Here is a 14,106-nt window from a genome sequence, read left to right as displayed (position 1 = left end):
ACTCTGTGCTCAGTCTCACCATCCCCCCTCCCCTTCTTCATGCACCTCCATTCACTCTTTCGCTCTCTCCCTTCTTTGCGAGCCTCTTTTATTTTCCGCCTCCCTATGTCTCTCCTGTTCCATCAAACATCAGCTGTTTTGCTCAGGAAGTGTTTTATTTAGAGCAGATTAATTAATTAGATACAGTATCAGAGCCATGGCCATTCTTAGCCCAGGCCTATCAAGGCCCTGAAGCTAATGGAGCCTCAGAAAATGTGTTTGCGTTTATGTGTTTGCAGCAGCAACAAGCTCGTGTGTGTTTTAAGCATCTTCAGGTGCTTGCTGTATGTCCACATCAGTATGTGCACTAATTGGAGTTGTCAAGAAATGTCTTTTGTGTATAGAAAATGTGTATGTGCATGCACAATGTGTGTGTGTGAGCACCAGACTTCTACATAAGAAGCAACAATCTCTATCTCATCATGCTGTTAACAAGGTTGTGCTGTGTGCATCTCACAAATAAACCACTGTGTTCCATTAGCGGCCTTTTTCTAACATCCCCCTCCCATCTCTCTCTCTCTCTTCCCCTCCAGGGACGAGTTCTCACACCAAGTTCAGAGCAGCGAACGATGAGGAAGAAAGAAAAGAGGTGCTTGTCCAATCAGAGATGCAGATGGCCACAGACATGAGTACCAGCCAATCTGGCAACAGGAAGACGTCCACTTGCCAATTTATACATAACAAATCAAATGTGACCCCCTAATTAAACAATTGATACAGTTTACCCAGACACACTTACTGCCAATGAAGTGCTACAGTTCATTCCTGCAGTCATTTCAGCTTTAAATTTCTCAGTGTAAATATTTGGTACAGACACAAAAAGGGCGAGAGAGGAACAGGAACATTTACCATGCTGTGACAGTCACACAAATCTAAAGAAAAAAGTCACTGTACTCAAAATATTGCCGCACAAACACACCCTGAGTCCCTTTCCCAATGGCTCTAGCCTTCATGACTCAATGTTAGATGGCAAGCATCTCTGGTCAGCTTTCTCCAATGCATGCTGCGATGACCTCCCAAATGGCCCAGGGCACAAGACAGGGACGACAGAGACACAACACAACTGCAGGTTCTTCATCAGTGGTCTTATCCACAGCCAGCTCCTTCCTCTGTTGGCTTGCCCTGCTGTCAATAATGCGGTTGCCAGTGGTAACAGCTGACTGCTGGCTTATCGAAGGGGAAAAAGGTTTTGTGTGGCTGGCTATCTGCAGCATGAACCAGCCTCCCTATGAGGCCATCCCCTCACACATTAACAGGTAAGAAAATTAAAGAAATAACTCTATTTTTTCCATCATGCTATACAAAACTACACAAACTACAAACCTCACTTTCTCCACAGCACTATTGTAGATCTGAGGCTGAACGAGAACAAGATACGTTCAGTCCATTATTCTTCACTCAGTCGCTTTGGCAACCTCACCTACCTAAACCTCACCAAGAACGATATCAGTTATGTGGAAGATGGAGCATTCTCGGCACAATATAACCTGCAGGTAAGTGATGCACTGTAATAATACATATTATTCATACACTCAATGTAAATACATTTGTATATTCACACAAATGCATATTTATGAGTTACTATATATATATATAAAATAGGAAAGACCGCAAAAAGAAATACACTTATGCAGTAGGGTTGGACATTTTAATGTGCAGGTCTGTTGGGACTGTTTCACTTTCGGAGCCTGACCCTAGAGGCCAGTTGCAGGTTTTGGCCCCAGAGGTCGCTGCTGGATACTTGTTAGCAGCATTAAACAGCTGCTTAAATTTTAACCTTCCACTAGAATAAAAATCCAGTTACATTATGTACAGTATGTTTACAATATACAATTACAATACAATATTAATATTACAATATTGTTTTGTACTAACCATCAAAACTTCTTCTTATTATAATAATAATTATTAATATAATAATGATAATTAATAGTATTACTAAGGCAGCTTTGCATACACTATATTGTGTCGATAAAGTGATTTATTTAGACAAATATATTTTTTTTTATCTGTTCCTGCTTCTATTATAGGACCTAAATTCTTCCATTAATGCATGTACAGATGGACACACGCACAAGAAAGGCAACACTCACTCATTATGGCTTCCAGAAACATTCAGGCAAAGTGTTTCACCAAACTGAGCTGAATGCAGCTATAATGAGCTGGCATGCTTACATGTCTGCTGCTGGAGCTGTGCCAGGAGGTAAAATGTGAACAAGAAAGATCTGAGTAAATTCAGCGCAGCATAGAGGCTTAGATCACCATGTGAAACACAAACTGTACTGAACTATCATCTGTTTGTTCTGTATGTTTCTGAGCTTGTAGTGAGTGATGCCTGGCACCGACTGGCTCTTCAGAGATTAGAATAATCCCACTTGTCTTTGTCTGCCCAGGTTCTCCAGATGGGCTTTAACAAGCTGAGGAACCTGACAGAGGGGATGCTGCGAGGCCTGGGCAAGCTGCAGTACCTGTACCTGCAAGCCAACCTCATCGAGACTGTTACACCCAACGCCTTCTGGGAATGCCCCAACATAGAGAACATAGACCTCTCCATGAACAGGTAACCTGTGTATTAATGCAATTTATTAGTTATTTGTCAGAATAATGCCTCCAGTTTGTAGCAATGAATGGATGCGAGCCTGGTTAATCCAACCAGATACAACAGAAACAGTGATCTAACGTACATTTTAAAGGGACAACTTAACAATAAATCCATTGTCATCCATGCTAGATCTTGACGTGTCTTGCATGTACATTATGAAGTGCAACATCTATATTTAAGGCTTCTTTCCAAAATCACCTGCAGTGATGTATTTGTGCTGCTGTAGATCAGACTCACAATAAAATAGAAAATTCAGAAGATCCAACAGATCAGCCCCTTTTCTCAGTGGGAATACCTGTCTTCTTTTTACTATTGGCAGTATAATTGGTATTGATCCCCTGACCTAAATGTAAAGCAACAGCTAAATGAAACTCGCTTAACTGTTCCTCGAGGCTTCCTGAAAGGTATTGTGGGAGATGTTTCTGTCCATAAACTGTAGACGAGTGAGGAACAAGCATTTAATATGATGGATGATGCTGTGTTGAGCTGTGTGTGTGTGTGTATATCTTGGGGGGAAATTTCTCTATAATTTCTTCATCGTCTCTTGTCAGGATCCAGGTGCTGGATGCCAATTTGTTCTCTGGGCTCTCCAAGCTGACCACCTGTGAACTCTACACCAACCCCTTCAACTGCGCTTGCGAGCTACTGGGGTTCCTGCGCTGGCTCTCAGCCTTTCCCAACAGAACCAGTGAGAGGATGGTGTGTGACTCACCTCCTGGCTTCTCTGGCTATAACCTCCTGAGCCAGAACCCCCGCATGCCTACCCAACGCAATGCTCTGCACATGCTCAGTCTTGTGTGCACCGATGATGGCAGTAGTGTGACATCTGTCTATATTATCGATTCAACCACCCCATCCCCAGAGTTTGCCTCTCCCTGCGGATTGGATGATTGTGCTTCTGGAACCCCTCCTGATGAGGTGATCAGCTTGGGTCCCATTCTGCCTGATGCCAAACCAGTCATGAAGATAAAGCAGGTCATGCACTCAAGCGCTGTGATAACTGTTCAGATTCCCAATCCGTACAGGAAGATGTATATACTGATGCTTTACAACAACAGCTTCTTCACAGATATACAGAATCTCAAAAGTCAAAGAGAAGATATTGAGCTAAAGAACCTGAAGCCTAACACTGACTACACGTACTGTGTGGCTTCTATCCGAAACTCACTGCGCTTCAACCACACCTGCCTGACCATCTCCACTGGCCGCCGAGCTGGACCTGAGAGGATAGAAAATCCGTCATCAGCCACCCACTACATTATGACTATTTTGGGCTGTCTCTTTGGGATGTTGCTCTTCCTTGGCCTTGTTGTCCACTGCCTGAGGAGGAAAAGGATCATGGAAGAGAAGGAGAGGAAGATGAGCAGGATCCAGAGAACTCTCATAGAGCTCAAGTACGGTGGAGAAGGGGATATAGAGGGAGGGAGTGGAGGATCTGTTTCCCAGAAGCTTGCCACTGGGGACAGCCTATCCAGAATGCCCTACCTGCCTCAGGGGGGTGAGATAGATCCATACAAGCTTCAGGAGGTGATAGAAACACCAGCGCATAAGCCCACTAAACTTAACTACATGGAGGTCAGAGGCTCCGGCATTGAAAGGGAGAGAGAACGAGAACGAGAAAGAGAAAGAGAAAGAGAAAGAGAAAGAGAAAGAGAACGAGAAAGAGAAAGGGAAATGTCACCACAAGCAAACCCCCAGGGCTCAGTGGCAGAGATCTCCACCATTGCTAAAGAAGTTGATAAAGTTAACCAGATCATCAACAACTGCATAGATGCTCTTAAATCTGAGTCTACCTCCTTTCAGCAGGGGATCAAATCCCCGACTTCTGCCGGTGGAGGAGCTGTTTCGACCGCAGAGCCACAGCTGGTGCTTCTGTCTGAACAAGGAGAAAGAGGAGAACGAGGAGGTGAGTTCCTCTCCCCTGTATATAAAGGAGGAAGAGGAGGAAGAGAAGATAGGGGAAGAAGCTACCATCATTCCCTGCAGCGCCACCACAGCATGGAGGCTCCTTCCACTTCCAAAAGGCCAAGCACCTCCTCTTCTCCAGGGTCTGCCCGCAGCCCTCACTCCTTCCGCTCAGAGGGAGGGTACCACTCATCAGAGACCCGCTACATTGAGAGAACCTCACCTGGAGAGAGGGGAGAGAGGGGGGAGAGGGGAGAGAGGGGAGAGAGGGGAGAAAGAGGAGGTGGGGGAGGAGATGCCATCCGGAGTGTCAACCCAGCAGCAGCTATCTTACGAGCCGAAGCCCAGAGAATCCGCCAGTACAACGAACACCGCCACTCCTATCCAGGCTCCCAGCAGCATCTTCAGGAGCTGCAGCACCACCCACAGATCCTGCAGGAGCTACACCACCACCCAGGGGGCCGTAAGCCCTCTGTGCTAGACCCCCTCACTCTCAGTAGGCAGGCCAAGCAGCGAGAGCTGGCCTACTCCCAGCTTTCACCACACTACCCACTTTCACCCCAGTACCACAACCTCAGCTACTGCTCCAGCCCCGAGGAAGACGAGGAGGAGGAAGGGCTCCTCTGCACCCCGACCCTGGGACTCTGGGAGAGATTCAAACTGCACCGTAAGAGGCACCGGCAGGCGTCCATGGAGGATGAAGGATATGTGGCAGCTGGACACGCACTGAGGCAAAAGGTTCAGTTTGCCAAGGATGAAGATCTTCATGACATTCTGGACTATTGGAAGGGTGTGTCTGCCCAACAGAAGGCCTGATCCCACTTTGAAGATGAAGAGATATCAACACTGCATCCATAACATATTGATACACATACACAGACCTATACAGTAAAGAACTGTAAATACACACAGACTGACTTAAATTACAGGATCTACAGTACACAATTACACACACACAGCCACACACGCACACACTTTACACACTAAGCCTTTTCTTCTGAGAACATGGAGGAGGACCAAACTAATATATTATATTAAAGTAAAATCATAACTTATAGAGACTGAGTTACGTTTTGTAATGTAATGGAAATCATAGCTCAGACTTATGTAGCTATTTGTACTAAGTTTTGAATGAAGAAAAAAGAATCAACATTAAGAATATAAACCTTAAAAGTTGCTGAGCCAGCCATCCTGAAGAGCCCACAGATGCTTTTAATCTACCCTGAGACTGACATTTATCAAAGAGGGCCACGGCAGATTAACCTCACAAACAGAGCCGTTACCCTGGTGGATTGATCGAGACTTTCCTTTGCGAGAGGAGGTTGTTTTTTGCATCACTCTCGCACCAAAGGAGCAGACATTGTGAAAGATTTCTTGTAATTTGGGAAGATTGAAAACATCAAAGTGACAAATTCTGGATGGGTCGCCAGGCAACAGTAATATTTAACTGTGCTGAGAATGAGTAGGTAGCTCTCACAGGAGAGTGAGTATAATGTGCCAAATCAACCAAGGGGATAGTAGAGCCCTACTGTGTACCAACTTCTCCTCACCACTGTTTTTATATACAGAATTTAAAGAACCTAATATAATATGTTGTTATTACTATTCATTATTCTTATTATCATTACTGATCTTCTTATTATTCCTATGATCCGCATCATTAATATTCTATTATTTGGATATGGCATGGCTCCGTGGTGTGACTGTGTTTTTGACTGTTTTGAACCTCTCAGCTGAGAAGTGCACACCAACAGAGACAAACAGTACGATGGACAAGAAGTTTGAGTTCTCCTTTTCTACCAAGAGGAATGTGCTCTATGCTGAGCCAAAAAAAAAAACAAGCCCGCCTTTCCTCTTGGTGAACCCCCGCCCACCCCCTTGCTCCGCCCGCTCCTCATCCTCCTAAAAGAGGGAACGCTGTACAGACCAGAGAGAGAGAGAAGTTCTATATTTGCAACAGAAGTGACTGTTTTGTTTGTACAACATGGTTTTGAAATCTTTCAAGACTTTTCAGAAACCAGATTCCCATGTTAGTTACCTACCTGCTAACTTATAATGGTACGTTTTTGATTTTGAAATCGAACTAAAAATTCTAATCTTCAAATGAATGTCTTCTATTCCCACAGGGGAAGCATATCTGCACTGTTCAAAATCAAAAAACGACTCTTGGGAAAAGATGTAAAAAACTCTCAGATTCCTTTCCGATACACTGTAGCTCCACTGTGTTCTATCAACAACAATTTATTTATTCTTTTCTCCTCCCATCTCCCAAGTTTTTACTTATTATTTTTATTTTTGGATTCCTCTGGTTCCACTGTGGTGCCATCGTGCCAACTTGATAACTCACACAGAAGCATTTGAAATGATTTTAAATATTTCACACACCTCTTCTCCTTCACATCGATGCATACATCAGTTCAGCCAAACAAAGAACAATTTGCACAAAACGATCCACCACCATTGGCTCACTGCTCCCCTTCTATCCTCCAATCATTTCTAAGACCAAAGTACTGTGGTAGTAAATTGACCCTTAAAGGCCCCAACCAGGACCCAACTATTGACCCACCATCACCCTTATAGCTAAACCTCTAGCACACACACACACACACATGCACACAACACACACAATCATGTATACACATATACACACACGCACACATGCAGTCATGCACACACACAATCACACACAGATGAATGTATTAAATACTGTTCAGCAGCTGGATTCTGATCTGATCAAACAGTCTTCTGTCAGAAAACCTTCAGGTGGCCACTCGTGTTTCAGACTTGGACATGAACGATTGGCTGAATCAAATCTTAAACTGTCACCGCAGACCTCCGGTGAAGCAACAGCAATGGGGTTTTATGTGAGACGTGTTCTGGTTAAATGTGATTTATGTGGTGAAAACAGACTTTGTGTATATCTGCAGGATTTAAACAATGGCGGCGGAGAAGTGGAGGAAAAAAAATGTGATAATACTGTATACTGTAGATTTCTCTACACAGAACTGTGCTATAACAAGTCATTTAGGAAGACAGTGAACCGGGGATGGAGTCAAGACCTTTTCAATTCAGTGATTTTCACTACAATTTGTAATTACTAGTACACTTTCTGACTTGAAACAGGATTGACTCCAACCTTGAAACTGACACTGACTCTTACACAACAGAGCTGGTGACCAATAGGAAGTTGATTGGTGAATGGAAACACTGTATAAAATCTTTTTTCTCTGCTATAATGAGTTCAGAATGCTCAAGTCATTAAGCCTGGTTAAAGCCATAATTGTGGGTTAGTAAAGCTGTTTGTAGCACTGCAAAAGCACATTCATTTGTGTGGTTTAAAGGAGGCTGTTTTTTTTTTCCCCCCCTCCCTCGCTCTCTCCTGATACTGCAGCGGCTATGACACGGTTCCTCTGCTGCTGCAGTAAACAATCCAAAAGGAAACTGAAGAGCCGTGGTTGTTTCTGCATCATGTCCCAGATTGTGGCTTTAACCAAACAACAGCCTTAAAACATTCGATTTCTTTAATCTTTTTAACATTGCTTTGAAAATTGCGAAGGAAAAAAAAAAAATCAGATTTCGTAAACTTCTACTTTCCTGACTGCAATTTTATAATTGCTCGATTCTTAAGCCTCACTTGAGCATTCTTTGAGTAACAGTAATATCAATGTAGCGATGTATTCAATTGCTGTTTATTTTTTTGGTTTTGTTTATGAACAGTAATGGCCTGATTTCGTCATGTGTCAGAGAGTAGCAGAGCTCATCCAGAGTGAGGCGACCAGCTGACAGTTACCCTCATCAGCCGCTGCTACTCTTTGAACCGCGATGAAGAGAAACTGTGTTTTTGAAACAACAATGCCTAGAAAGTGGAAATAAACTGAGGTCCTACTGACAACAGAGAGAAGTGACAATGGAGCATGCTGCAAGGAAATCCTCAGTGGAAGCTTGTGTTATATTCTTCTAGTGACTGACTCAGGAGTGAGAGAGAGAGAGAGAGAGAGAGAGAGAGAGAGAATGCTCTGCCATAGGATCTCTCAGAGGCTTTCTTTCTTTATTTTCTTGTCAAAAAATTAAAATGAGCACAATAAAATAGCCTTCCTTTCACTGTCTCCCTTTCTGGAGAAACTTTATGTATGACAATGGTTTTAACAGGACTTTCATTTCACGTTCAAAGATGTGTGATTGATTATTTTCTTTGTGTAAAACATAGAAACAGGTTTTCTTCAGTCTGTAGAAAGTTCAGCGTTAAAGATGTAAGGTTTCTGCTTCTGTATCGGTGTGGTGGCTCAGAGACAGAGAGACATCTATGTCTACTAAATGTTACCAGTTGCTTCGGACATGCACAGAGCTCACTGTCAAAAGACTTTAGTATGAGGAGTAATCGGTAAATCCCGGCCTTTATAGAAGGAGGCAATTTTTAGAAAACCTGGCACAGTTTTTCTTTTCAATATGAGCAGAGACTTGTCCTGCCAGAAAGTGGTCCAATGATGTTATCATAGCTGTCAAAATGGCAACCACTGACATCCCTTTTCATCTAGGGGGAAGGGGTCAGGTGAAAAGGCTGAGTTCAAATCCATGTATAAAGGAGGATGTTCAGAGCAGACTCGAAGTTTTCTTTGCCCAAAACAGAAATACCACCAAAGCTACAGCACTTTCTGCATAATGACTCAAAGAGCTGAAGTGTGTGTGTGCATGAAACCAGTGCTGTCTCCCTCATTTTCTTACTCTTTAAGCCAAAGAACATGTTTTTTTAAACTACACTTTCCCTTTAAAATAAGACTGAAAGTCTACAGTTATGCTATGAGCCCTGTGAGGCTGTTTTTTAGGCACAGCAGTACACACTGGTAAACCTTTGCCATGTTCAGTATGCTAACATTTTTAATAAGGAGCAGATGAGATAGATGTCAGTAGTGTTTTGAGGTGATGGCTTATACATCAAAGAAATGGATACATTCTGTTAGAGCAGATATCATGAGGATTTGGGCATGAATGTCTGCACCAAATGTACAAACAAGTCATACCAGTCTGTGTCAAATAGGTCAACAAACCAACAGACTACAGAGTGCACACAAACTCAACAGATATTTTTTAACCAACAGCATTTTTTTAACACAAAGCAGATCCAATAAAATCACACTGTGTAAGCAGAGATAACTCTACACCCTGAACAGACCCAACTTGAATCATCTGTATGGCTACAATGCTGGAGGCACTCGTCTGTGTAAAGTGACACACCACAGAGTGACACATGTGTTAATCCGGCAGATATTTGTGAGCAGTTTTTGGCTCGCACTAAACAGCACTAAATAAATCGTACAACATGTGACGTTAAGTAAAACATGGACAATTATGGATTCTGACAAACCCAAGACTCTCTGTCACAATCGAGTGAGGCTTCAAAACATGAAATAAGATAAGTAATGCTGGGTTGGATTGACACGTGGAGTAAAAGATCTTATTCTGAGTGTGTCCTTGGTGAAATGAATAACTATGCACACTTCGCTGAATCTTAATTTGACAAGAGCTGCTGAGTGGACTAAGTGAATCTGTCTAATGAAGGCTGTCTTGACAGTATCTCTGCAGAGTGTCAAAACTAAATTTGAAATTTAGCATTTTTACAGACAGATTCAAGAAATTGTTTATAAGGGTGGCCCCTGCTGGTACACGGCGACTGATGGAGCCTACTTCTTTGACTATTTCTGGATGCCAAACAAAAGGTCTGTCAGCAGTTTGAACACCAGTGCAATCTAAAAACTAGGCTACCTGTCTGTACAAAATTGAATCTTACCCAGAGTCCATCATTATCTACCTAGTTACACCATCCAATTTCTTTCTGAGGATTCAGGTAAGTGCAGCCAGAGACCGAATTTATAATACTGTCTGACACTGAGGTTACAAAAGGGGGACACAATTCATCACAAAAACATCACATATTATCCAGGCGGTGGTTCCTTCGGACATTGTCGGGGACTGGGTCACATCCACTGTTGAGTTTTCACAGGTTTTACATACAATGCATCAAACAATTAGGAGTATTTCTCAGCAAACAAGTCTGAGGAGTATGGTTCTTGCAACACAGTGTGAACAGTGTGGGCTGTGGAGTGGAAATATGTGGGCAAGCAGACCAAACACAAGACACAATCAAGCAACACTTTTGAAAAGAAACTGGCTCCTATAAAGAGGCTCACTCTAAAGATATGACAACTCATCAAACACTAATTTTGTTATCAAACTAATTTGTTATCAAACTAAGTCAGATTTCTGTTCCTGTTTCAGGGACAGTAAACAGCTTGTGTAGAGATCCACACATGGCCGTGACTCCTGTTGACATTTTTATTCCACCTTGGTTACAGGAAGCCTTTAACACATGCAGAGTAAATGACACCCACAGGAACACAGGCAGTTAGTGTCCTAGGAGCTAGTGGCCACATATAGACACACAGACATTAATGCACACTGGTAAACTGTCTGGAGATGGAAATACATCACATACGCAACAAAGCACGAGCTAGAAGCAACCTGGATGAAAGTTTTAATTGTAAATCTGTGAAGCTCCTCAGTCAACAAAGCTATGGTGTGTGTGTGTTTTAACAAAGTCATTTTCTAGATGACGAACTTCTTCAGCACTGACTGGTTGTTCCACATTTGAATATATAAACTCAAGCAAGTTCAGCAGCCTTTGCACAAGCAAGAATTGTCTTTCTCATATAAGTGCACACACACACACACACACCCACACAAGTAAATAAGCATATTTCCCAGAATGTCAAAATAATTTAAGAAAATGTTCTGATCTAAAACAGGATTTTAACTTGAGTGTCTGTTTTTATTTTGTGCTCATGGTACAAAGATTCTGCACACTCACTTTCATCTGACAGCACAGTCAAGTGCACACACAAGCCTGGACCAGGGGCTTATGGCTTCAGGTGAAATCACTCTCATGATTCATAACTGTGCTATAATTCATGTGCAGGAGCACAATCGTATTCTGTCCTGAACTGACTGACTGAAAATTGCAACTTTAGTACACCACTGAGGTTCATTACTTCTTATCTTTCAACTGCTGCAGTACAAGTGGCTTAAAGGCCTGATGGTGGGCAGCTTCTATCAAGACAGTGTGAAAAGAGCATGTCCTAACAGGTTCTTTTTTTTTAATCCTTCAATCTCCTATCTGTCCTGTGTGATTTTAAGCCAGGGCAGATGGGTTTAGTGTGTCTCCATGGTTACATCACCTGTCTCTCCAACCTCATTTTCCTTCTTTTGTGACATACCTTTGCGCAGATCTCTTGCTCACTCTCAAACTGGAATTTTGTCAGCATGAATGAATGAAGGGAGGGTGAGATACTAAAGTATTTTAATTTAAAACTTTTCCAGATTTGGTTGTGATGTTGAACTTTTAAAATCACATGTGATATTTACAGAAATGCACATAACACAGCCATGGATGGGAGTCGGCTTATTAAAGAGCACTCCCGGCCGGCAGAATGAAAGAATTTGGTTGTGTACCCGATGGGGCAGTTGAAAAGGGCAGCCAAACAACTCCTGGTATTGCTGTTGCACACTGTGGAAGGAAACCTACATAAAGTCTGGGTTTTGAAGCACTGTGGTTGAGAGCTGCCCTTTCTAGATGTGGTCTTATCAAAGTAGTCTGACGCAGAGCAGAGAAGGAGCCTCCAGCTTGCCCCGGTGTCAGACTTTGGAACACGAGTACTTGTCAGGCTCGTCACAGCTGGCACTTTAGTGACCAAAAATATCTGCGTGTGTGTGTGCTGCCTGTCTTTGCCATCATTCTGTTGCCATCCACACTGAAGTAACCAAAAGAGGCCTCCCCAGGCCCAAACAATAACCCACTCCCTTCGCCTCCTTCATTCTCCACATGGCATTTACAGTGACGCCTCCGGCAGGGACGGAGGGCGGCAGAGATATGAGGACAGAACCAGAAGACAAAAAAAAACCAAAAGAAGAAAGAAACGGCATGAAAAAGGGGGCGAAAGAAGATAAAAGAGGACAGAAAGACAGAGTTCTTTGCTCATTTTCAGAGTTTTGATTTCTCTCAGTGCCCTGGGGGTCGTCTTTGTGAAATAACCTTCTTTTAAAAATGGGAATTACTCGCTGTCTCTCTCACAGATCGTGGGCTTAATGTGGGCCAGACTGTAGAAGGAGGCGGCTTGATAGAGCAAGATGATAGAAGCAATAATGAGAAGCATTCTCACCACTGTATTAATACATATTAAAATCAACCCGCTAAAGGGAGGGCCCCACTTCTTATTGCAATGCACACCCACACACAGGCCAGGCAGCATTAATAATGTACAGTCTAAGTGAGAGAACACTGTGGAAAGGTCGAGGCTGGCTGAGAGGCAAACAACAAGACTTACGAGTTATTAGGTCAGCGGTTACACTGGTTATCTTCTCTTTGACTGGAGCGGCACATCCAACCTGCTCCTGTTTAAATATCTTATGAGGCCAATCACACTGCAGATAAAATCTCAGCAGTAACATTTCCTGTCAAAAAAAACAACTGCATTTAGATTCAAAAAAGGACACAGCTGAACAAATAATGGAGATTGTTGACCCTGAAAGTCTGCTGCTGTGTATGAGGAGTATGCATTTGTGTGTGTGTGTGTGTGTTTGTTTTGGAAAGTATGGGGCTAAACACAAAAGAAAAAGAGGAGAATGTGTGCGATCACGTCTGTCTGAGGGAGAAGCAGAGGGCATACAAAGTTTGTAGAAGGCCCAATGAGACATATTTTTGTCATTTAGCCCTATTTAAGCTATCTCACCTTTCTAAATTGCCACACAAGGTGACTCTGAATTAGCCCAAAATACATCGACGCACACCAGCATGTAATCCTGCACACGCACACATGCTCTCAGATTGAAAGAGGCTAAGACGAGAGATCAAGGCAGTGCAAATTAAAAGTGCTGTAATTAGCCAAACTGTCACTCTTGTGCTCTGGCAGCCAGAGTCTGCCTGGAGACCTGCCTGCCTGCACATTTCCACCGGCCCTCTGAACACACATATACTATGTACTATATGGGAGTCAGGATTAGAGGCAGCGGCTGTTGAGAATTACACTTGCCAGACATTAAGCACTGCAGCAGCACGAAATGTGTTAACGTGTGTGGAAATATATGGTCAAACTTGGTCAAAATATATGTTTGTCTGCACATATGGTAAAAGTGTATGGTTGCTCATAGATCGTGACCTCTGACTGAGGTCATAAAGCATTCTGATGTTTAATGGTTAGTTTAGAAATTCGAACTGCAAACCCCTAAGTTGACCCACACAAGCTTGCCAAAGAGACAAGATATACTCAAGGCCGTAACAGGAGGATCTGTGAAATACACACACACCCTCACATCTGAGATGTGAGTGGGAGAACTTCAATGTCTTTTAGTTTCGTATACGCCTTCCACCTTGTGATTATTGAATATGCATGTTTCACTGAAAAACATTACCTTTTATGCCTTTCTATGTAAATGTAACCACACCTTGTTGTGAGATTAATAAAACAAGCCTAATGCATGGGACGGACAGAATGCAAATGGTCAGCTGCAGG

At 42.9% G+C, this 14,106-nt stretch overlaps 1 protein-coding gene across 1 annotated transcript; it reads left to right on the top strand.

The window, feature by feature from the left end:
- The first annotated feature begins 1,005 nt into the window (after positions 1 to 1,005).
- Positions 1,006 to 6,313, top strand: LOC114437183 (protein ELFN1-like). Its single transcript, XM_028407703.1, has 4 exons — positions 1,006 to 1,295; positions 1,379 to 1,532; positions 2,433 to 2,599; positions 3,193 to 6,313. The coding sequence occupies exons 1-4, from the start codon at positions 1,006 to 1,008 to the stop codon at positions 5,360 to 5,362; spliced, it is 2,781 nt and encodes a 926-aa protein (XP_028263504.1). The 3' UTR covers positions 5,363 to 6,313.
- The last annotated feature ends 7,793 nt before the right edge of the window (positions 6,314 to 14,106 follow it).

This window comes from Parambassis ranga, chromosome 1 (genome assembly GCF_900634625.1).
Source record: "Parambassis ranga chromosome 1, fParRan2.1, whole genome shotgun sequence".
In the NCBI taxonomy this organism is placed as follows: domain Eukaryota; kingdom Metazoa; phylum Chordata; class Actinopteri; family Ambassidae; genus Parambassis; species Parambassis ranga.
This window is presented reverse-complemented; position numbering and strand designations above follow the sequence as displayed.

What these genes read in the sequence shown, in the direction of transcription:
- LOC114437183 (XM_028407703.1), top strand. Translation starts at nt 1,006, where the DNA reads ATGGCAAGCATCTCTGGTCAGCTTTCTCCAATGCATGCTGCGATGACC. An exon ending in CGGCACAATATAACCTGCAG is followed by an intron (nt 1,533 to 2,432) that starts GTAAGTGATGCA and finishes TTGTCTGCCCAG; the next exon opens with GTTCTCCAGATGGGCTTTAA. An exon ending in ATAGACCTCTCCATGAACAG is followed by an intron (nt 2,600 to 3,192) that starts GTAACCTGTGTA and finishes GTCTCTTGTCAG; the next exon opens with GATCCAGGTGCTGGATGCCA.